General features: G+C 40.8%; 3 protein-coding genes across 3 annotated transcripts in view; all 3 read right to left on the bottom strand.

The window, feature by feature from the left end:
• TTN (titin) overlaps positions 1-25,146 on the bottom strand; it is a 285,564-nt gene that overhangs the window by 207,999 nt on the left and 52,419 nt on the right. The window contains exons 43-46 of the mRNA XM_083403724.1: positions 24,274-24,462; positions 22,503-22,874; positions 19,111-19,167; positions 370-4,233 (exon numbers count right to left, since the gene is read on the bottom strand). Coding sequence (XP_083259850.1) covers positions 370-4,233; positions 19,111-19,167; positions 22,503-22,874; positions 24,274-24,462 — 4,482 coding nt within the window. The remainder of the gene's footprint in view (positions 1-369; positions 4,234-19,110; positions 19,168-22,502; positions 22,875-24,273; positions 24,463-25,146) is intronic.
• LOC310660092 (uncharacterized protein) lies at positions 6,417-18,784 on the bottom strand. The gene is made up of 2 exons (XM_083404485.1): positions 18,128-18,784; positions 6,417-17,983 (listed from the first exon to the last, which is right to left on the bottom strand). Exon 2 carries the CDS (start codon positions 17,859-17,861, stop codon positions 9,600-9,602), a length of 8,262 nt encoding a protein of 2,753 aa, XP_083260611.1. The 5' UTR covers positions 17,862-17,983; positions 18,128-18,784; the 3' UTR covers positions 6,417-9,599.
• LOC310678305 (V-set and immunoglobulin domain-containing protein 10-like) lies at positions 19,429-22,484 on the bottom strand (the record flags this gene model as incomplete). The annotated part of the gene is made up of 2 exons (XM_083442101.1): positions 21,251-22,484; positions 19,429-20,096 (listed from the first exon to the last, which is right to left on the bottom strand). Exons 1-2 carry the CDS (start codon positions 21,678-21,680, stop codon positions 19,429-19,431), a joined length of 1,098 nt encoding a protein of 365 aa, XP_083298227.1. The 5' UTR covers positions 21,681-22,484.

The following is a 25,146-nucleotide window of genomic DNA, read 5'->3' on the forward strand; positions in this document are numbered from 1 at the left end:
TTGCTCTGTGGATATGGGGATGAAAGTGCTCCTAAGACATGCACTCTTTTAAAAAAATCTGAAATTACAAATAGTTTTATTTAACACTCATCATTCATGAAACAAAAGTTGATTTTGTTTCAGTACCAAAAAGTGCAAAATGCAAATAAAAGGTGTGAATAAGAGATATATTTAAAGAAATAAAAGTTCTAAAGAGGAAACAAAAAGTGGAGGATCTGTGATTAGTTTGGTGATGCACAGCTGAAGTTTATATACTTCTTATATCTGTATCCAAAATGCTACTAGAGATACAAATATGTATATGTGTGTTCTATTCAGTTAGCAAATGAGTGAAAATAGGAAAGCAATATTTTATCCCCATATTCCAACCTCTTTTTACAACTGTGAGTTTCGCTGCTGCTGTTGTTTTTCCACCTTCATTCAGAGCCTCACAGGTGTACTCGCCTTGATGCACTTCCTTGAATGCTTGGTTGATTACTAGTGTGTATGTGTCATGGTCTTGCAAGCACTTGAACTCATTTCCTGAAGATACCAGCTTATCCCCAAAATACCAATTCACCACTTTAACATTTTCTATAATGGAAGTAAGACTTACGCTGTCACCTTCTTCAACAACAGTGTCTATAAAACTTTGGTGCATGATGGGACAATCCCTGCTCACCAGACTGTCTTCTTGTTTGCTAGCCTTAACTACATGTGCCTCCTCTTCATTTTCCTCAAAAAGCTCTTCCTTTCTCTCTTTCACTTTTAGAGCATCTATTAACCTCTCAGCTGGGGCTGCTGCTACAGGAATATCAAGGGTGAGTGTGGTGGTACCTACATCTTTAATGTGCTCACTTAGAGCAATAGTTTGGACTTCTTGAATAGACACAAGCTGCTCCTCCTGTATTTCTGATTCAGTACTCAGGTAAGCATGATGTGGCTCAGGTGAACCAATGATATTACTGACAGATTGTTGCTGAACAGGTGTCTCAGTTACAGTAGCAGACTGCATTAGTTTGGAAGGGGAACAAGAAGCAAGCAACTTGTGGTGTTTAGGTTCTGCTATGGCACTGGGTTCCTCTGCTGTCAGAACATGTTTCTCATCATAAATAATGGAATGAACAGCAGCTTGCAATTCGCTTTTGAAATCAGCTGTCTGAGAATATATTCCATCTAGAGAGAGAGTTATTTCTGCAGTATTGGAACTTTCCAAGATTATAAGACAAGTACATGTTGCATGTTTAGGTTCTTTGATCACTGTTACACTTTTTAATTGAACACTCTCAATATCATCGAAAGCATCCAATGGAAATAAGTGCTGTTCATTTGTCAGAGCTACTTTCAGGGCCCTTCTGATCTGAGCCTTCATATCTAAGCTACAACATACTGGAGTCTCAGCTGCAAGTTCTTCTTCTTTCCGAAGCACTTTGTTTTCCCATGTTTCAGGCACATCCATAAGCAGCCCCAGTTGCTTTTGGGCCTTTACATTCTCAGCATCTGGCCTTGCGATCTTGTCCAAGTGCTCTTCCTTCAATGGCTGTTTTTCCTCCAATAACAACGGGAGTCTGACTGACTGACCTTCTTGGATGCGGGCTGCAAATTCTTGCTCTGTGGCTTCCAAGAGATCGATGCTCTCTATCGGAACACCTTGCTCCTCAACGCAGGTGGATTCTGAAGGCAACCTGGGCTCAGACACCACCTCACAACTCATGGCCTGAACAGCCTCAAATGGCTCAGCATGTCCGACATCCAAGACCCTCCCTTCAGTCACATCAGATACCTGCATCACTGTTTGGAAGTCTTCCTTCCTCAGCGTAGCTTTCTGCTCTTTTCCTACTTCGGAGAGGATTTCCTCTTTGGGCAGAAGCATCTCCTCAGCCACAGTGGTCAGACACTTACGAAGCTGAGGCTCTGCTATAGCCAGAGGGTATTCTCCGGCAATGCCACTCTGAAAGGTCTCTAGGGCCTCGGCAGCTATCTGGTTTTTTTCCTCAGACGCCACAGAACGTTTGAGCATTATTTCAGCTTTCTGCAAAGCATTTTGGGGTTCAGGTTCTTGTACAGCCAAGATGCCTTCCTTAGGCAACACTTGCTCAGTTTGGCTCGTTTGGAGATGCAACACAGAAATGGGCTCCTGGGTGACCTGAATGCTAACTGCCTCTGCCAGAGGAGGAAACTGCTTAGCATCTTCACAAGAGGTGGAGACTTGTTCTTCTGTTACTAAGCAGTGTAGCAAACATGGGCTTTTCCTAGACAGTGCCTCATCTTCCAGGGGCATCTCAGAACTAAAATGCTCTTCTCTAGGAAGCGAGTCTTGTCCATGTACAACAGGCAAATGCAGTGGCTTTTCACCCTCTCTTTGGATTTCCGCTACCACCACGCAGTCTAACCTGGGAAGGTCCTCAGTGTGTTCATCAGAGAACTGCTGCTTTTCTTCAGCAACCAGAGCTGTTTGGACAAGCCTGTCCTGTTCCAGCGAGCCCTTCTGCTGCTCTGCAATGGTTGCATCAAAGGCGGACTCTTTGGGGAACATCTGTTCAGAGGCAATCGTAGCCACATGTAATACATTGGATGATTCTTGGGTTGGATGAACTTCTGCAGGTGAATCAGCATAATCAATTGCCTCAGCATGAGCTTCACTTATCTTGCATTGTTCTGCTGCTACAACAGACTGAAAAAAGCTGCCTTGTTCTTTAGCTGGTGTGACATTCTCCCACTTGTGTGTGTGGTCTGCCAAAGAACTTTCCTTGGACAATTCTTGGATGCCCTCAATTCTAGGAACACACACTGCATGTTTAGGCTCACTGGTTTCAATAACTTCCTCAGCTCCTGGGACTGAGAATACAGCAGACTCACCGGGGCTTACCACATATTTCTCCTCAGATATAATGGAGGCAAATTGAGATGTTTGCTCTATAGCTGACATTGGCCTGACCATTTCTGGAAGCTTGGTTTGCAGCCCCTTTTCTTTGTCTTCTTGGTTTATTTCCTCCACAACAGGTAAACAGATGTCAGAAACTTGGTGGCACCAGGAACCCGGCAATTCGACTATTGGTGGGCTTTGAATTGGTTCAGAGTGTTGCTCTAGGAAACCGGGGTGCTCCTTCACCTCACCTGTGGTAAAAGCTGAAGAAGCCACCTTTTCATTGGCCTGAGATGATGGATCTGCAATTTCTCCAACTTTGTGAGACTCAAGCAAGGCTACTTGTTGGGTCAGAAGGGCTTCCTGCTGTACAGTAGCTGTTGAGTAGGAAGCCACCTGCAAAACGTCTACCTCTTCACTATGTAGTGATTGCCTATCTTCAGTTCCAATTGTATACATCACATGCTGCCCATCGTGCCTATCATCACCAGGCAGTTTAACGGCATATATCCGTGAGACGGTAGCCTCGTCACTTACAGTTTCTTTATATGACTTGGTGCGTGTTTTCTGTTTACTCTTCTGTTCCTTATATGGAGCCTCCCCAGGCACGTCTAAGAGAACAAGAAGTTCTGCACTACTAGAGGCTTCACCTATGAGGTTGATTCCCTTACAGATGTATAAGCCACCATCGGCCCCCTGGCAGTTATTCACCATTAGTGACCCAGAACCATCTCGATTATGAATGATAGTGTATTGTGCACAGGAGAAAATCTCGATGTTTCCTCTAAACCACTGAATTTCTGGAGGTGGGTCCCCAGCCACTTTGTACTCAAACAGAGCAGGAGCACCTTGTGCACACTGAACAGGATCTAGGTTCCTAACAAAATATGGAGGTCGAGGACTTCCTGTCTTCTCTGCAGTGAATTCTGCCTCCAGTTCCCTTTCCTCTCCCTTAGGATTGACCTTCAGATAAGCAGAGCAGGCTGTCTCTCCATGGATATTACTAGCAATGCAAGTATATTCCCCTTCATGGTCAAATTTTGTGGAGAGAATAATGAGGCTATAGTTTTCATCATCAAACACAAACTTATAGTCTGCAGATGATGTCAGCTTAACACTATTGAAATACCATTGTATCTGTGGTTTTGGATCCCCAGTAACTACAACAGAAAGTCTAGCTAAATCTCCTAAACTTATTTCAACATTTGACACATGCTTGAGGAAGGTTGGGACATTGCTCTTCTCCCTTTTCACCTCTAAACTGCTAGAATAAACTGGATCTTCAGGCATGAGTTCAAGTGTTTTATCTCTATCAGATAATTGTAGGCCGCTGGTGTAACTCTCAGTTCTTTCTTCCTCAGATGACACAATAATAGAGCTAGAAATCTCTGTATGGGGAAAAAATTATTTACATTTTACTAAAATGCTTTCTTGAAAAATTCATCTTGTATCTACCAGATACTATCAATCAATTATCATGTTAGGACAACACTTTGTAATGCTGCAAGATGATTAAAACATTCATATATTTTAAAATATACCTTGAATCAAAGGGTGGACATTATTTTAGGATTTAGTTTACACAGTGGTACCTCGGAAGCTGAACGTAATCTGTTCCAGAAGGATGTTCAACTTTTGAAACGTTCGATTTCCAAGGCACGGCTTCTGATTGGCTCTTGCAATCAGAAGAGCCAACCGGAAGCCACTTGTCTGTCACGTTGGATGTTAGGCGTTCGAAAAACGTTCACAACGTAGAACACTTTTCGGGTTTGCGGCGTTCTGGAGTTCATTTTTTTGGGAACCAAGCCATTCGAGAACCAAGGTACCACCGTATTGACAATTTCCCATTTAATTAGTGCATGAATATTGGGGAATATCTGCATATAAACTGAAGGCATAATACAGCACAAATATTTGGGTTGGTGTTTAATATGTGTAGACAGACTCAGATGTTCACTTTTCCATTAGTACTATAAAAGCAAAATCACAGCTCCCATCATTCTAGAATATCAGCCATTGTGGCTGGAACTGATGGGAATTGAAATCTAGCACAGTCTGGAGGGCCACAAGTTTCCCATCGAGGGCAGTCTTCTCTATCCTGCTGTTCTACAGATGTTTTGGACTACAATTTCCATCTGCTCCAACCAGTATGGCTGCTGGTCAGGAATGATGGGAGCTGAGAGCCTCAGACATCTGGAGGAAACCAGGCTGAGGAAAGCTGATCTAGGAGATACAAGAGTCTGCAACAAATGTTTGATGATTTAAGTACTCCCTTAAAAAAAACAAATGGTACTGCAGATTCATGAGCTGAATGCTCATTATGGGGGGTTCCTGCTGACAGAAGGGAGAAAAGGAAAATTTTGCTGTTTCACCCTGCATCCCCCTGAAAATTTGCTCTGGCAAATTTGGGGAACCCCCTCCTGTAGCATGAGAATGCAAGGGGAAGGAGTAATCCACAAAAATTATCTCTCACATTTTCTATCAGCGGGATCCTCTATTGGAACAAAGAAACTTCTGCAGAAGAAAGGAACCCTTCTATTAATGGAAAAGGAAATCTCACTCCAAGTCATAAAGAGAATATTAATTGGGATAGGGATTCAGTAACATATCACACAATAATAAATATTTAAACTTGTAATAATTTTTTACACCGGTATATAATCTTCTACGTATGTTTTGTGTGACTTGAAGTACACTTAACACCTGGAGGTAGAGCCAGCAATTATTCTTATTGGATTTGCTTTATGGGGCTGTTTTATATCTGAAAAAGGAATGTGGTCTGAGGTGTAGGATGGTAAGTGAAATAAAAGGTATTCACTGAAACGGTGCTACTGTTTATACAGCACCAATCCAGGAGGGGAAGATGCTTAAGTCCCATTGAAATTGATGAACCATAAATCCCATTCATTTCAACTGAATTAAACAGTCAAGCACAACTAATGCACTCCACTTCATGCCATTCAGTAGAAACATAGAATTATGGTGTTGGAAATAATAATAATTTATTTATACTTATATTTGTAACTGTCCTGGGACCTGCAGGTGTAGGGCGGTATACAAATTTAAATCAATGAATCAATCAAACAAACATACAAACAATATAGCTCTACCTAAAAACCATGGGGGGAAAGAATCCCTGGCGGCGCAGAATTCTCTTTGTCTCTGTCACCGAGAACCATGGGAGTCTTGTGTACCTTCAGGGTTCTAGGGAGGCCTCTATACCTTTGGGGCTCTAAACTGCAGGTATGCAACATTACATTTCCCCTACAAACATTTAAAGTACTCTGTTAGAACACTGCAGCTGTCTACTAATGATTAATTGAGCATGTGTGCAAATGACTGCTAAATTTAAATGCCAGAGTAAGTTATCTGTTCTTTGTTTGACAGTTACAAAGAGAACTTTCCCAACATCCCACCCTCTGTTGAACTCTAGAAAAAATGATGTGTTTCTAGTTTCATATGTCTAGAAGTATGGGCATAAAGGTTATGACCTTCACATACATACCACCATTGTTTAAAGGTCGATAATTAATTCATCAATGTATGCTCAATGAAGAATACAAAACCAAAGTTGAGTACTGTATTTTGAACTTTTATTAAAACAATATATACATTGACATTTAAAATGTAACATCAAATATGAACAAATAAAGCTCTTTCGTTCCTCTTTTTTTTTTTTTAAATACCCTGTAACTATGAAAAAAGACATCTGAGTTGACACTGGAAAAGTGTATAGCTTAAATGCTAGCTTTGGAAGATGGGAATTGTAGCCAACATTAGTCCTACTTAGAGCCAACTGAAATTAATGGGTATGACTAAATCACATCCATTAATTTAAATGGGTCAACTCTGAGTAGGGCTTAGTTGCATGCAATGCTACAGGTGTAGCTGCCAGTCTTTGCTTTCATCACAACTACTTGGCCATGATTTTGACCGTAACCAATGGTTTGGATTTACAGGATCAGGCCGCAGATAAAGTGAATGCAAAGATACTACAAGCTGGAAGTGAGTGTGAGAGGTCAGATATGGTGGCTGAACTTCTTCAGAGTGAAACACCGTGGGCTTTCTGATAGCATCATATAATACATTCAATGCATATTCCCTAATATGCTGGGATAGCTGCACTTCATTTGCTCCAAAACTGCTAGTCAACTATATCGGGAATGACAATGGACACAATGCTATGAGCAATTTCTACCCAGCTCAATGTTGGATCAGAAATTTCATTTCTCTTATACTCTTACACTATTGAAACATCTTAACTGCCATGCAAATTATTTTAATGCCTACTGTCAGCACGTTGAGAGTGCTGAAATACCCTGTAATATCCATTGTGTCAGTTTAGTGTTTCCAAAAGGAAACACCCCCCCCCTTTACTTCTTACCTTAGGTTTTACATATAAATGCCTGGTATGACCAGGTGTCTAAACTGTTTGAAATTTCTAGTCAACTGAGACTGAAAATGGCTTGGCTGGAAACAGAATCAAACTTGTAATTTTGAAATCAGTGGCGGCGATATTTCCGTTCTGAGGATCCTGTGATAAAGGAGCCATACAGGCTGCTTTCCACAGATCACCCAAGCTATTTGACAAAACATGTTAGGCATGTCTTGGGCAAGAAGCTCTGCGTTTCAAAGCAAAGCTTCTGTCTTTGCCCTACGTAAGATTCTGTGATGAGAACCGCAGATAAAAGTTGATGGTATGGGGGTGGGCATATTTACAGGGTGTTGTTTTTTTACATGACCTGCGCTATATTTTGAAGAGTAATTCTAACATATTTGGGACCTTCAGCAATTCCTAGTAATATATAATCAGCTTTGGGATTATGTGGTGCCTAAAGCCACAGGTTTTTGATGAAAGACTGAGCACATAAATATAGAAATAAGAGCATGCATGTGCACAACTGAGTATATAAATGCACCAATTTATTTAAGTATAAATTATCATGCTTCTTTTAAATATCAGTGTTGAAAATAATATAAAGCAGGAACTCTCAAAAGTACAGTTTCATATTTAAAGGTAGCTGTCTCAGAGTCAAGTGGTGTTATTCTTTTCTAGTGTTAAAAGGCTATTTTCGTTTATCAATATGTCTGAGTTAGAGAATGTGCTTTTGGTGCTGATCACAATAGTGACTAGATTACCTATGTATTTTCTTTTTCTTTTTTTCATATACACAGAGAGTGAAGTCCTATACGGCTCAGGGGTGCCATCTTGAACAAAATATTGAGGGGTTAGGTAAGCCTCACCCCACATAATTGATCACAAGACATGGCACACACACACACACCATTTGAATGACAATGCCCATCAACTGTGGAAAGCCACCAACCCCCTCAAATAAAATATGGGAGGGTGAAAGGAGCTCAGCCCCTAGGAGTTGGCTCCTATGATACAGATCAACATGGAGGTGAGCCCCATTGCGTTGATTTAGGTTTACTCTCAGGCATATAGGGTCTGGAACTGCAGCCTTAGAGTCCCAAACCTAGGCATGTTTACTCAGGAGTAAAATCCCATTGTCTCCAATGGGATTTGGTCCCAGTTAAGCTTGCATGCAACCAGAGCACAAAACATTTTACTGAATGAAATTTGTACAGTGGACAATATTCATGTCTGTTCATATACTGAAAAACATGGTTTTAAATTCATACTTCTTCTAGTCAATGATGACAGAAATTTAAAAACAGCAAAGAGTTTTATGATACTTGAAAGACTATCAAATTTATTATGGTATAATTTTTTTGTGAATGTGCCATAATAAATTTGCTAGCCTTTGAAGGTTCGCAAGACTACTGTTTTGCTGCAACAGAATAACATGAATATCCCTCGATAAAAAAGTTGGATATCAAGGCCTTGGCTTGAGATGGATTTCAGGGTTCTGTCATCCATTGCTAGAGATTAATTGACCACCTAAAGTGTAACCATCTCTAAGAAGTTTAATTTCAATATATTTTATTTATGCTAGCTTCACATTAGCATATTTGCCTGTTTTACACTGCTTTTTCTCTAGCTAACAAGTAGTTTTAACTTGGTAAAAGAAAAATAAATCTGAAAGTTTTTTCTGCAATCTCCACTGTGACAGAAAACCCAAATGGGCCAATTTGGTCTCTGATTCTCTTTGAATCAGGGTATTTCAACTGGTGTCATGTTAATACTCTTCATTTGAATTGGAATGAGATCAACATAAGTCTCAGTTACTTCAGCGGGAGAGAAAGAACATAAGATTTCAGGATCTGTTCAAGAGAGAATGTTATTTTCTGATACAACATTGCGAGAGGGAAATCCTCATTTCTCTTCTGGTACTGCATTTAAAATTCAGTGTGCATATAAAGTACAATTCCAAACAAGTCAGTTATAAGAAAAAAAGGGGGTATCAAATATTTCAAGACCCTCTTAACAAAAATGTGAATGCACCTTTTAAATAAAACAATCATATTTACATGTATCAGACAAAGATGGTGTACACATGTGGGTGACAATTACAATGATATCATTACAAGGATGCATAAGGTGTCGGGATCAATGGAACTCGCTTTGAGTGAAGCTTAGCCTGTAATAAGAGCTAAGCATCACTTCATCTCCACAGTAGTTCCCGGTAGGGAGAGTCTTGGGGAGGGGCCGGTGAATCCCACTCATAAGGTTGCTTCAAATAACAAGAAGCATCAAAATTACTGCTACATAGTCTACCAGGATGGATCTTTAAATGCGGTGCAAATGTGCTCTCTCCTTAAGTATAAATACATTTTGAAAGCAGGACGTTCAGCAGATTGTTAACGAAGCACTGCTATAGGCAGTCCCTGCTTTGTTTGTTGCTACACACTTATACTCGCCTTCATCAGTTTGGACTAAGCTTCTTATAGTCAGACTGTGACAACCTTCCTGACTTTCCTCCACACAGTATCTCTCTTCATGAATCAACGCCCCATTTTTAAACCAGCTTATTGCCGGTTTGGGAGAACCAACTACTAAACACTGGAAACTTGCAGAGGTACCCTTGAAAGAAGCACAATCAGAAATATGTTTCATAAACTTTGGAGGGGCTTCTGTGACTTGAAACTCAAAGCTGCAGCTGTCTGTGCTCTCACCTTTAAATTCAATCTGCTCTTCTTTGGATGGCTCAGCAAATACATCAAAGTTAATATTTACACATGCTTCTCCTTCCTCTTCCTGCTCCTGTTCTGTAACAGCTACCAATTTAACAGCTTTCTGAGAATCATCAGTGTCACCTTCAAACTCAAACTCCAGCTCTATTTCCGTTTGGTTGCCATTTTGGATAGTATTATCAACAAGCAAATCAATCTTTTGAGGCCTACCACCAGTGCTATCCAAACTTAAATCTGCCTGACTTCCATCATTGGTCACAGCAAGAGCCCCCTGGCCCTCGGTTACAGCTAACAAGCACCTGCATATAGCTTCTCCAACAGCATTAACAGCCTTACACAAATACATGCCACTATCAGAATGCTGTACATTCTGAATTTTAAGACTATGACTTCCATTCTCACTTCTAACAGCGTACTTCCAAGCATCTGAAGAAATGCACTGATTTGCCTTAAACCACTGCACTACTGGGGTAGGACAGCCCGAGACTGTACAATGAAACAATGCCTCCGATTTTTCTGGAACCTCTATGTCAAAAACAGGGGTGGTAAAGCGTGGAGGCATCTCGGTGACTTCAAAGTCAATTGTAACATCTTCGTTCTCTTTCCCAAAAGAAGCCGTTGTGTGTTCCACCAGAGATAAAGGGAGAACATCAAGAGACACAATCATACTTTGATTATCAGAAGTGAGTTCAGGAATAGTGGCTATTTTCACTTGCTTCTCACATTCCTTAATCTCAGTTTCATCCAGCTCTACTTCCAGGAGAATTTCCTGAGGCGAAGGTGTTCGTGACGCTGACCCTTGTTCTATATCAAACTCTATAACATGTTGATGAGTTACTGGAGGAGGAAGAGCCAAAGCTCTTCCATCATGGGGTAACACTTGTACTTGTGCGATATTCTTGGATTCGCCTATGATGTTTATTGCATGGCACATATATTCCCCTCCATCTGTTTTTTGAATGTTGCGGATTTCTAAGATACAAACATCACCTTCTTTTTGTATTTTGACCCTTTCATCTTGCTCAAGCAATGACTTATTTCTATACCATTTCACATCAGGTATGGGAGTCCCTATGACCTCGGCAATAAAACGCAATGTGGTAGTCTCATAGATTTTTCTTTTAGTCAATGGCTTAATAAATGCAGGGGGAACTTCGTTTCCCTTTGGTTCCAATGCTTCACAAGGTGTACCGAACATTTCAGCACGTAGCTCTTCGAGAGAAGAACTCCTGTGTTGCAAACGAGAGCCACGGGGTGTTTGATAACGTTCTGGTGGGGTACTCACCCTTACTAGACTTGCAGGAGACCTCATTGAAGTTCTGTTTGACTCTGCAGATGGTGTAGAATATCGCTCCTCTGATGGTGTAGAATATCGCTCTTCTGACGGTGTAGAATATCGCTCCTCTGACGGTGTAGAATATCGCTCCTCTGATGGTGTAGAGTATCGTTCCTCTGAAGGCGTAGAATATCGTTCAGGGCTGCCAATTGGTGTGTGATAAGACTCAAAAGACATGGGAGATTCAAAATTATCCACTGACGATGGTGGTGTGTAGAATCCCTCAGCCTCTACCATTTCGTCTCCGCTCATGCTGTCAATATCAATAGACATTTCTGACTCGGGAGAAAAAGGGCGGGTCAGTTCTTGCTGTTGCTTGTAATAATCATAAACGGTGCTAAATGTAACATCTTCAACCTCCAAGGATGTGATAGATCCCTCCCTGGTCAGAGTCCTGGATGAACTGTCTCTGACAACTGGGATCTCCTGTTCTCTGGCGGCAAGCAAATATTTTGTAAGAGAGAAATCTGCTCCTTCATGAGGAGGAGGAGGAAGTTCTTGAGCTTGAAGAGTAGTTTCTTTGGTAGCATCTTCCATTAGATTTCCTAGAGGAGGATTCATGAATTCAGTAGTTTCACATTCTCCTGTCACACCTCCCTGGCTTATAAGTGATTCATCTTTTAAGGAAAGAAGGAACTGGGCCAATGAGGGTTCCTTGGCTGAGCTGTGTGATGATGGTTGTTTGTCAGGCATTATTTGGCTATCAAAAGGCTTCTCAATATCAGTAGTCGCCTCAGTGGAAGAGCTCCTCGTTTTGATAATGGTTTGCTCAGTAACGAGTGCCTTTTCTCCCCCTGTTTCATGAACGCTTTGAGGCTTCTTTCCATGTGCAGCTTTTTTCAAATCAGATATGAAACTATCCGCTTCGAGGACACCAGTTTCTTTCACTTGGTTTTGAAAATACTGACTGAGAGGGATGGGTTCTGGCTGCCCCCACAGAAAGGCTTCATCTGGCATCCTAAGCACTTCCTCCTCAGAAATTTTCCCCTCCTGGTCGCAATGCCGTTTTGTAGCAGGCTCCTGTTCAGTAGAAAGGCTAATCGTTTCTAAGGCCTTCTTCAGTATTTGTGTCACTGTCAGCTCTGCTTCCGCTTGTAATTTTTGTTCTAGGGAATTATCTCCCTCCAGCCGCGCCTTATAGCTCTGACGAAGTTCCTCACTTAGAGAAACTCCTTCCTCTCGTACGCTTGCCTTCTGTAGCTGTTGTATGAAACTCTCTGTCTCTGTACCCACCGTCTCAAAAGCCGACCTCAGATTAAAGGAGCCCACTTCTTTCTCTGGTAATGTTTCAGCCTCCTTCAATGAAAAGCCTTGTGATAAAGATGCAGCATGTGCTTTCAGATCAAACATTTGCTCTTGTGTTTCTAGTTCTTTCCCTGGGGACAGGGTGCATTCTTTGTGGCCGCTGCTCTTGTAGAGGACATTGCTTTCAGTGGATTTCAGCTGCTGCCCCTGAAAGGCTTCCATTTCCTCTGAAGCAGAATACAGGAATTTGAGAGGCATTTGCCCCTGTGGCAACTTCTCTTCTTGCTGTTGATCAACACTTTCTAGATTCAGAAAAGCTAATTTTAAATCAATGTCTTTGTTTTCTGGGGATATACGTTCCTGAACATTTTCTTCTTCCATCATGGTTTTCAAAGAGAAGGAATCTTTTTGGCAGGAATGCATTATTTGACGTGCATTTTCCATGGTACTCTGTGTATCAGCCTGAACTCCTTCAGAAGCAGAATAGAGGTTTTTTAAGTATGTTTCTTCTGTCTCTGCTAGGTGGCTATTTTTTTCTATATCTGAGTAAACTTGCTTTAAGTCAAAAATGCCATTTTTAGGGGGTAATGATTGTTGCAGTGCACCACTTTCTTCCTTTATAGTTTCATTTACTTTAGAAACCTCTAAATCTGATTTTTTGTGTGCATGTTCAGCAACGGCAGTTTCCAGGCTTTCAGCAACTGAATATTCAGTTTTAACGTATTTTCCCCCAATAATTTCTATGTCCGGAACAGTAAAAACAGAATCTTGATCCTTTTCATGTGTCTGTTTTTCCTCAATGTGAACTTCCTCTTGAACAACAATTTCTATGTTAGACTGTTTGGAGGAAAATTCTTCTTCAAAGGATAAGATAGCTTCCTTGAAACTATATTCTGTCTTTACTGGTTCAGTGTCTTGGGAAAGCTCTTGTTGAGAAGCTCTTTCTTGCTCTAGAAACAAAGTGGGAGATTGTACAATTTCTGGGGTTTTGTTGACATCTAGTTTCATTTCTTCAGAACCAGAATGCAGAGCTTTCACAAGGACATCTTCCTGGTTTTGACTATCATTTTCTACATGCAGAGAAAGTTGTTTTAAATCAAATATTCCTTCTCCCAGTTCCTTCTCTTTGTCGATGTCCTGGCTATAACTCTCAGCTGATGTGTCTACTTCTGCACTTTCTATTATCTTTTCTAGGTCTGTTCTTTCAAAATCTGAAAGTTCTTTGATAACGATTTCCTCTTGTTCTTCAACAACATTTTCTGTGTCTATGGAAGCTGGATGTAAATTTAATTCTTCCTTCTCTAGGCATAATGCATTTTCTCGGGCATAATTTGCTTCCTTTACAAGTTCACCCTCTTTAGAAATACCTTGACTAGAATCCAATCTTTGATCTAGAGCTGATATGCCGATTTGTGCTGATTCTGTGATTTTGTTTGTATTAGCTTGTATTATTTCAGAAACCAAGCATTTTTCTTTGACATACACTTCCTCTGATTTAAGTCTGCTTTGTTGTTCATCAGCAGTTTCTGTATCGTCAAGTGAGATATCAAGTTTGCCAGCAATTGGACTTGGGCCTATGAGTTCCTGAGTTTCCGTTTGCTCTTGAGCATTCTTATCTATGTTGTCTTCAATAGTAAGTATTTGTTTTAAATCAAATACAAATTCAGGCACACTTACATCTGCTTTTCCTACCAGTTCTTCACCACAATGGATTTCCTTCTCTTTTCCCTCACCAAAGCTAGTGAACTTTTCATCATGGATCAAAGTGCCTTCCTCTTTGTCAGAGATAGAACTTCTGAATCCTTGCTCTTTTTCTACTCTGAACAGTTCTTGCTGTTCATTGGCTACTGCCTCCTGCAGATTTTCTTTGTTTACAACCTCATCGTCAAGTTGTTCTTCCTTAGGGGCACTTTGGAGTTCATTGCTTATATTTTGTAACATACTTCTCTCTTCTATGGCTGACTGATCCTGAGAATTCTTGCTTAATATATCAGTAAAACATTGATCCTTCTCATGGATATCGCTGTCTTCTTGCAGCAGTGTGGAAAACCTATGATCCATAGATTCTTCTGCACTAAACTCCTGCTCAAAAGTGCAGATTTGTTCTTTAACTTCCTTAAATGGTATGTCTGTGATTATCTCACTTGAAGGTATTTCCTCGTGTGATATACCTTGAGTTGGTCCATACTGAAGACTCTCCAATTCTGGTTCCACATATGCTAGTGTGAATTCCTGATCTTTAGAAATCTTCTGCATCTTCTCAAATATGTCTCTTAGAGTTTCCCCTTCATCTTTTACATCATGACTTACAGAAATGTCTTCTCCTGTTACTGACCTCTCTCTTTCCGTATGACTTTCTACAACCATTTCAAACTGACAGCTTGATGATATTTCCATAGCTGCGTGTTTATATGTGCTTTCTACTTTGGCTTGCTCAGCAGCTGTATCTCTAAACTCCTCAACAAGTGGAGTGTCTGCTAAAATTTCTGAAATACTGGCTACCTTTTGTTCTTCTTTTGCATTTGACTCCATCTCTTTATGTACTTCTTTTTGCTCCCAGATCTGGAAATGTGGGTGTTCACTTTCATCAGCAAGTAGAGACTTCATTACATCATTTAGATAATTTGGCAGCTGGGATTCCATTTCCTGGGCTGGTCTACCTGTTTCTTCCCCTCCAAAATCCAGTTTACTAACACTGTGGAACTGCTGGCTTACAGAATACGCTTTATCGCTAAAACTACTTCCCGTAAATCCTACTGAGGATTCAAAATAACTCCCCAAATGTTCTTTTGCAATCTGGTCCTGAGTTCCTCTGACTTGGCTTTGGACAGCTGTGAGCTCAGTTTCATCAGAAAATATGTCCACGGTGGGATCAACTGAAAGATAACAAACAGTTTCGACTATGCCAGCTTTGTTTTCGGCAACACATTTGTACGTGCCAGCATCAGATATGGAAACCTTGCAAATGTGCAACCTATAATCGCCATCTCCCTCCTCAAAGTAAAACCTTTCAGTGGGGATTAAAATCCCATCATTCTGCATCCATGTTACAATTGGCAGCGGTTCTGCAGATATTAAGCATTCAAGTACCACCGAATCCCCTTCTCTACATCTAACGTGTTGTTGAATTTCTTTTAAGATTTTGGGGGGTTCATGAGCCACATCAAAGGAAAATTTAAACTTATGCTTTAGTCCCGCAGAAGTTTGTTCTTCAGGGGGTTCTTCAGGCACAAACTCAACAAACTGAGTTAATTCTTTAAATTCTTCATCTTGCTCTGGAGTTGGGGTTGGAGCGGTTATTTTTATTTCCACAGGAAGTGAAAGCAGATCTGGATCAGAAATGCAAGGTCTGGGCAGGTTAATCTGTGGAGGCAGGAGAGTGGCTCTGCCATCCATACTTAAATCAGGTTCATCTTTTTTTGAATACTCAAATGCCAAACTGAGTTCCTCTTCCTCTTCCGCATAGTCTGGTGAAAGCTCAACTTTACATATACTGAATGGTTCAAATTCAGGCTTTTCCTTTACTTTCACTTTTAGCGTTCCTGAACTTGTAGCAGTCCCATGCTGGTTAAATATCACACAAGTAATGGAGCCTTCCTGATCACAGACAATGGTGGAGAACGTCAGTGTAGAACTATTTTCTGTGGTTCTGATGTTACATTCTTGGTTACGTGACAGCGGCTTGTCATTGTTATACCAAGTGACTGTGACCTGTGGATGGCCTTGGAAATCGCAATTAAAAATACAGCTCTCTCCTTCGTTTACTTCTTGCGATTCAATTTCATGAACAAAGAAAGGGGGGCATGGCTCCAGATATTTCGGAAGAGGCCTCACCAATTTGTCAGGTGGTTCTGCTATCTCTGTTTCTGTTTCAGTGACCTCAGCCAATGCAGACTCTTCAGTTTCAAGGGAGCATTTGTTTACTGACATTGCCGTTTCTACAGTTTTGCTCATTTCCCTGATCTCAAAAACAGGCGCAGGTTCATTAATGTTCAATGTGATTGTATCAGACATCATCATATCAGGTTTCCCTCTTTCACTGACATCATCGTTCCCTCTCTCACTGACATCATCTTTCTCCCTCTCACTGACATCATCAGTCAAAAGTACATATACCAGGGGAGAGGGGTTTTTCTTAATGTTTTTTGTTGCCTTGAAGTCCTGAGTATCCATTCTTGCTTCTTCTGATTTTCCATGGGTATAAGTATGGTTCATCCATCTTGTGTTCCCGATTGCCTTTGGATCTGTTTCTGGAACTTGTGGTTTCACGTTCCCTTTAGAGGCTACTACCTCCTGTCTCCGGAACATTCCTCCCCTATTGCTTTTATCAGGAAAATCCTGGAGAATCTGAGGAGGTCCAGGAAGGCCCAGTATCCGTTCCATTCTAACCTGAAATTTTTCTGGTGTTTTCTCAAGCTCCCTGCTAGAACTTCCTACAGTAACTTCTTTAGTGCCTGACGCTGTCGGTAACATGGCCTTTTCATTAATCTGCTCTATTGTTTGGAAAGCAAGTCCCTTTGTCTCTACGTGAGATGCTGCACAGATTGAACGAGCCGACGGGCCTCTTTTATTTCCAATTCCTACAATTTTCGCAGAGGGAAGGTGTTCCTCTGTCGATCCCTGTGATAGAAGCACTTTTTTCTTTTCCAGCATAGCTTTTTTTGCCTCGCGAAGTCGCTGCAACTTTTCTTTTGTTTCCTCGTCAAGCAAAGCCTCTCCCTCACTACACCCCCTATCTGCACGCCTGTTTCTTACCCAATCCTTATCGTATACAAATCCTTTTCTTAAGGACGAGAGGCTTTCAAAGCTTATGGTCCTCACCATCCCCTTGGTAGGAGAAAAAGCTCTCAGCACTTTCTCGGTTTCCTGCTTCTTATCAAACGGAGAACCAATACACCGCAGATCAACTTTGAGCCTATCGTCTCTCCTTTTCTGCACCAGATGTTCTATGCGTTCACAAGTACTCTCTGACTGTCTCAAAAACTCTAGGTATTTGGCATTTTGTTTGCCACCATGTGCTACCAACAATGAAGCAGTGGACTCAGCTGAACCCTCACTGTTAATAGCAAAAACCTTGTAACTCCCTGAATCCCTTTCCTGAACTTCTTTTACCTCTAGACTGGAGCTGTGCATATCCATGCAGCTCTCACTTTTTATTCGCCTTCGCAGACTTTGGGGGATTTGCCTGTTGTTATGGTACCATGTTATTTGGGGCAAAGGAAGGGCACTCAATTTGCACTGGAAAACAACTGGCTCTCCAGCCATAACAGACCGATACTTTAACTTTTGTGTGAAAGAAGGTTTCTGTTTCTCTGGCCAGGAATGCATAAATGACATTCCACTTGTGCCCTTCAGATCCGGGAGAGATCCATGTTGCGGAAGATCTACGGAATCAGCAGAAGCAGCCTGTTTGCCAGCCGGGTTTTCTGCATATTCTGGCTCTTCACCGAAGAACAGTTCTGCAAAAGAATACCATTACATTACAGCATACTCCGTCCTTTCCATCACACAGTTGGGAAAAGAAATGAAATAGCTATAAATGAAATTAAATAATGAGCATGCAACAGATTCATCACAAATCCATTAAAAAAAAATTCACTCACCATATTTGTTCGAATAAACGCAACGCCTTGCTCTGTTTTAAAGATTCTGACACGAAAATCGTTCGCTGTCGGTTCTTTCTTCCAACTGCGGAAATTTCTTCATCAACAAGCAAAATGAATCTCAAAATGACATGTTCCTGTGGGTGCATGTTTTACTGCCTGAAAAGCTTTTTATTTTTTATTTTTTGTAATTTTTTTTGCATTTCTTCTTTGCAAAGAAGGGGAGGGGAATCTTACCTGACTTGCAGACAGTAGAATAAACGCCCTTTCTGATCCCTTTGATTGTGGGTTAAAATGGTCAAACAATAGAAAAGATATTTTTCAAAGATATGAAAAAAAAAGTCAACTGTAAGTAATTTGCTAAAACAAAATGAGAAGGCGTTTATTCGAACTAATACAGCTGCTAACTTCACAATGTTATGCAAAAAAAGAAAAAAGGAAAGAAAGCAAGCAACATGGCCCAACTATGCTATCTGCAAGCCAGTGTAAGAATTTCCATAATGGAGAATTAATATCATGTTCATGAAATGGGAGGGCAACAATGGAAACAGGCCCCTTTCCCATCTTGCAAAGTGTTGCATCTTAAACAGATGCCAGCCCATGGTTTTTGACCAACTCATTCATGTTAGACGACTAATGTGTTCTGAAACCATCCGAAGCAATTCAGTCTAAAATTGTCCCATGCATTAGAAGAAGGTATACGAAAGAAAAGCTTTTGCAACCAGCTGCATAGCACGACGTGAAAGTAAAGACGGGCAAATCTGTGAAAATGAAAAGTTTTAAATGAACTTTAAAACTTGTATCCTTTTTGTAATAATGCAGGTTATCCTGAGCATATTAAAACAAAACATGCAGCATATTCAGATATGCTTCAGAATATGTTTTGCTTTCTTGGTCATACGTATCAGCTTTTCAAAGGGGTTACTGGGGGTTTTTTTATGCTAAACCTTCCTTTCCATATAAACGTTTGTGTGCGACTGTACCTTTCACTTCCATTTCAATCTGTTGTTCTATCTTCTCCTGCAGAACTCTTTCCAGGGCTGTAATAAAAATAAAAGTGTGATTTAATGGAAAGCGAGTTGAATGTTGAAAGAGAAGAAAATTAAAATGATGCATTGATAGGGGGAAGAAAAAACCACACATACATACATACATACATACACATACATGCCAGGAAGTGTCTGATAAGTTGAAAACAAATAGTTGGAGGATGCTAAAGTATTGGGGATTTCCCCCCACAGCATTTTAAAGGAGCTTTTCCCTCTCCCCACCCTCTCCCACTCTTTCTTTCTTTTTCTAATTCAACATGCCTTTAACATGCCTTTAACACCATGAGGAAAATATTCAACAATCCACAGCCGCTTCATTTTATCACGGACTGTGGATTGAACAGGTTTCAATGACGGTACGCAAGAGGAGTATATGGAAGGAACATGCAGTTGCCAACCTGTCACTCTCAGATGTGTGCTGCACTCGGCTTGTCCCGCAGAATTAACTATTCTGCACTTGTATATACCCCTCTGATTCTCCTTAACTTTCAGTAAGTTTAAACTGCACAGTGGGCCATCGTGCCTTAAAGAGCACAATGCGGAATCCTCAACTATTAGCTGGTTATACAGCCAGATGACACAAGGTGTAGGGAACCCCTTGATTACACAGAACAGCGAGACATTATCTCCTTCTTTGACAAAGCTTTCTGGGGGCAGAGTTTCAAGGAAGACTGGTACTGTGGCACCAGTTTCGGCGATGTCTTCGCACGGCACAACATCAGGGTAGTAGTCTCTGATCCTCAGTTTCTCAGCTTCTTGTGCTTTTTGAGCTGTCGATATTGTCACGCTCGTCGTTTCCGTGGAAGACTCTTGTTTATATTCATAGGCTGTTTTAATCTGAGACTCTTTGCTTGTTTTAATGCTTTTAGTATCTGATTCAAGGGTAATTTTTGTTACTGTTCTGGCTTGTGCTTCTTTAGCTAGGCAAGAATAAAGTTAGGATAAGATTAGATGTTTTGCAGCAAAAAAAAAAAAAAATCTATACTCAGCAATATATATGTATATAAAAGCCATTAGTATGGTAAAAAGAATGTTCAGCGTGTTAGTGCAAAAAACAATTGGATTTTCAGTCTTTTATACTATCCTGTTCCACATTTAAGGGCTCTATTCATGCCAGGTTAAATAGAAGGTGCAATTAGATCCAGAGGATTTGCGTCACTGACATCAGAGGAAATAGGATTGGCCCACAGTGATTTTTACAAGGACATCTTCAGTTTTAGTCAAGGCTTCTTCTGCATAGCCTAGAAGGCAGCTGCAGCTGCAGTGCTTTTCAATGATGTGTAGAAAAGTCAGGAAATCCACCACTTTGTAAAAGCACGATATATGGCACTGTTTGGGGTTCAGGTTGTTGTTCCTACTCTTCTGTGTGCTAATCGTGCAGCTATTTCCATGCCATGAGAAGAAAACCAAAAGTCAATTCTTAGTCTTCATTGCTTAAACACAAGAGAGGACTATAGGTGAAGACATTTGTGGCACCTTCATCATCTGGTGTTGGATAAGGAAAAGCAAGGCACACGACACGTGGAAGTTTCTTTGCCTTAACCATAACAAATTGTTGTGGTCAATAAAAGAATGGGGGGAAAAGATGCAAAATTCCAATTTTAAAAGAAAGTTAGTATGGGCGGAAAAGGGCATAAAACCCTTTGTAAACTAGAATAGCCTACATTAAGTTAGACTACGTAGCTGTTTTTTGTTTTTTAAAAAAAAAAAGCTTTCACAAAAATTAACAGGAGAAATAATTGTAAACAATTTCTTGTACTTCTCTTTGATCCTATAGGAAACTTCCAAATTGCTTCAGTATTTCACTGCAAATTGACTAGTCCTTGCTTTTGGAGATGAACCTGATCCTTCTGTAACTTGCCTGGGGAAAGTATGGTTCCTACTTTACAACCAAACTACATAGAGTACCTGTGCACGTGGTTACTTTATGAATAGAGCCCGAAATGTAGAGGGTTGGGGGGAAATGGAACTCAAAACTGTATTTCTAAATTAAATACTAGCACAGGAGCTATAGGCAGTGATGATGAGGATGGAATGAGATAACGTCACATAATGTTAAAAATCAGATAACCACCTTCTACGGTTAGTATAGCAGCTGTTGTTACTTCTCCATAGTCGTTACGAACAGTACAGCTGTACAATCCTTGATCTAAAAGTTGGACATTGCTTATAGTGAGGAAGAGAACGCTTCCATTTTGTGACAGCCTTATTCGTTCAGATTCCTGTAACGTTTCTCCCTCGTGGGACCACAAAACCTCCGAGAAGTTTTCGCTTTCCAAAGCGCACATAAACTGAGTGGTGTCACCGCATCTCACAGTGAGATCATGAAGTTTCAGAAGAATCTTTGGGGGCGCCTCTCTCAGCACTTGAATTGAGGTTGCAGATATCGTGGTGCTTCCTGACTTCTGAGTAATGGCTGTGGCACTGAAGCTTTCTCCTTCCTTCCCAATCTCAGCTTTCACGGTAGAAGTTCCAGAAAGGTGTTCAAAGGCCTGCACAACCATTTCCCGTGATGCCTCCTGCTTGGACTTAATTTCTTTTACATACACTTGAGTTTCCTTCTTTGCAAAGGGGGAAGCAATATGCACTTCTGATTTGGCCTGGATAGACTCTTTTACATCTTTCCCAGAACTTAGCCTATCTAAGGCTTGCACTGTGTAATCAAGTAACAAAACATATGATTAATATCTAATGCACTGCAGTGGGCCACGTTAAAAGCAAAACGCTATGCCATAGATGATAAGAATGACATGTCTTCGTTCGAAAGCCTTGCATGCCAGCTGCATTCATTAAAAGTGCCCTCAGGAGGCAGCAAATATTTTACAGAAAAGAACAGCCACAATGATGGATGGGGAAAAATGAAATATGCTCATGCTGGTAATATGTGGTAATTATTTGACTCTTCTTTCCACTGCAGTTGTCCATTGCAATTTGAAGGTATATATTTTTTTTGATACCCTGACAATATCCCTTCTTTCCCTTTTAAAACCGAGTAGAGCAAACGTCAGAGAATGCTACCAACTGCCAACAACTCGCTGCCTTGAAGTGTGTGCGTGTGTTTAGTCTACCAAAAAACAGGTGTATTATCTGAGCGATAGACCAGGATGCAAGTTCTAAATGACACGACACTTTGAAAGTACAGGAAACGAGAGTGGTTTATTTGGTTACCGCTAGGACTATTGACATTAGTGATGGCGCTGCTAGTTCTAAAAATAAAATTAAAAAGTGTGAAATGAGGAAGAAGAGAAGGTCATTAGTCACAGTGTAGAAGAGTGTGGTTTATGCAACAAACAAAGAATTCCCTAGGAACAAAAGCGGGGCTTTACCTTCAGCAGTCACTGTAAGTGTAGCCATGCAAGTTGTATCTCCAGCACTATTTCTTGCTTTGCAAGAGTACTGCCCGGCATTTTCTGAGAAAGCATCTACTATTATCAATGTGGCTGTGCCTGTCGACTCATCAAAATGGAAAACTACGCCTTTGGTTGGCAACATTAGCTGTTGATTATGAAACCAGAGGATTTCTGGTTTCGGCATGGCGGAAACCCTGGCTTGGAATCTGACTGTTTCCCCGCTGCAAACGCTGCAGCTTGAGATAGGCTGGATAAAGTTGGGCCTTTGGGCAACGGGGTCCTTCTTAATGGAGAAAGATGAAGAAACATGCCTTTGGGAATGTGAGGTAACTTCTTCAACCTTAAAGCCTGAAAAGAAGCATGTCAACTTTTAATTTCTTACCCTGCACACCAGTCAATTTTCTCTAGCCTAGCCGCCCTACATGCCCTTTCCCTTTATTTACAAACACATTCTTACAGCATGACATTCTTCCGTTCCCTAAGTGGCAATGTTTAGGCTCTGAGTGGAAAACAAAACATTTGAAAACTAGCTGAGTTTAAATGCATAAATGCTCTTCGTGTCACGTATCTGAATATTTGTTTCCTCTGACAAATATTCACATTTGAATTGGCATGATGCAAATCAATTAAATCCCAATGATTTTAATGCCTACTACAGGCAACAATAGATATATTACCCTGAAAAACAGGCAACAAAATCAATATTGTATTGCAGGTTCTGGGCTTCTCCCTTGTGTTTCAGCAGGTGTTGGAATGGTAAGGAGCTTAGACATTTCTTTTCAACGGGGCATTCATTTCTAATTTCAGTGTAAGGTGCTCTTCTTTTTCATACATAAATGCAATTTCGCCAACATTAGCGATGCCTAATTATTTAATGCCATTTAATTAATGTGGAAATGGGACGGAGTCATGTGTGAAAGTGACACGGACAGAAAATAAACAGATTTGCTCATCATCCACATGCCATATCACAATCTGCTTTTCAAACATCCTCCTGCCTCTCAAAACTAGAACTAGATATTATGGCGCATGCATGGTGACTGCAGCCATCCCAGCTCTACATCTTCTCTTTGTTCCCCTTAAGCATGTATTAATGTAAAAACCATGTGACGTGGCCTCATTTTGTGATGAGCTTCCCACTTGTAAATGGGGGGAACTAACAATCAGCACATCACACATTTTTGTATTGCAAGATACAAAGAAGGAAGAGGAAGAGACTCTGGGGCGCTGCTTTTTAGCATTGGCAGCCAATAGGCATCCTTCTGACCTCAGTTTCAAAATTGGTTTGCCACACAACATGGGACTGGGAGTGCTCCTGTTTGACAAACCTAAACCTAAACCCCCATTGTCTGTATTGAGTTACATCACACAGTTCTTTAGATACATGCCTTCACTTCCTTTCAACAGAAATGTGATTTGGCATGACAAATAAATTCTGGGAATCTGTTTATGTCAGAGGGGGTTTATTTATTCGTTTATCTTTGGTGTGTGCTGGATACTCATTGGAAACAGAATGGAAAGATGAAAACTATGGAACACTGGAACAACGTGAAATGACATTCTGCAGAATTTATACTGCAGAGACCAGATGGGCGCTATCGACATCAGACAATGGGGTTGGTTATTTGAGTTATAAGACACTGACATGACAGACAATTACACGTAGTTTTAAAGATATATATAAATATATATTAATGTTAAAACACATGCAAATTTACACAGTGTCTATTTAGACAGTACACTGTACCTTCCAGCTTCAGCGCAGCTGTACTTGACACCTGGCCAACAGAATTGCCTGCGACAAAGGTGTAAATTCCTTCATCCTCTGGGTATGCTTCTGCAATCTCAAGCTGGAAAGTGTCTTCAAACTGAGTCATCCTAAAGAAGCGGGATGGCTTGATCTCTTTGTCTTTGCTATACCAAGCTACTTTGAGGTCTGCTCAAGTGAAAATAAACAAAATAAAAAAGAGACATGTAAGGTTTCTAGTTTCACTCTTGGGGAGCAAACTGATGAACAAGTTGGGAGATCAGAGCTAAAGAGATACTTGATATGGCAACACTGCACTGAGTTCTTCCCCCTCCACTGTAATGTTTAGGCTGCAATACACAGTTTTCTGGAAACAAGTCCTAGTGAATTCAACAGGACTGATTTCTGAAAAGTGAAGCCTAAGAATGCACTGTTAGACCAATCCATGTCATTTCCCGCTGCCACCTGTGCCACCCACCCTGCCGCCTTCAACAGCTGGTGGAGAAGTGGTACCAGGATTGATGCCAATTTTGAGCAATATTCTCACTGATTTTGGGAAATCCACTTCTCCCCACCTGGTGTTCCCTTACCCCTGCAAGCAACAGCCAATGATGTGGAGCCAAGGAAATGGCATAGGAAGTCTGATTAAAGTATTTCAGGAAAAGGCAGGGGAAGACACAAGTCACTGTTGGTGGCAGTCCCATGTTGAGCATCACGTGTAGTTCTATCCTCCGTGTACACCTAGTGAACCTCAAACTTTTGTTCTCCTTCTTTTTCATCCAGAATTTCAGTGAGCATGAAAAATGAACAATACTATTCTGGAAACTGGCAGCTTTGAATATTTGGGGGCAGTGGAGGAGCACATGAGCAGGT

This window comes from Podarcis tiliguerta (assembly GCF_965153285.1).
Source record: "Podarcis tiliguerta genome assembly, chromosome: 1".
NCBI lineage: Eukaryota > Metazoa > Chordata > Lepidosauria > Squamata > Lacertidae > Podarcis > Podarcis tiliguerta.

Bases quoted from the DNA above. Each gene is read 5' to 3' on its own strand.
- LOC310660092 (XM_083404485.1), bottom strand. From the start codon at position 17,861: ATGTCATTTATGCATTCCTGGCCAGAGAAACAGAAACCTTCTTTCACA.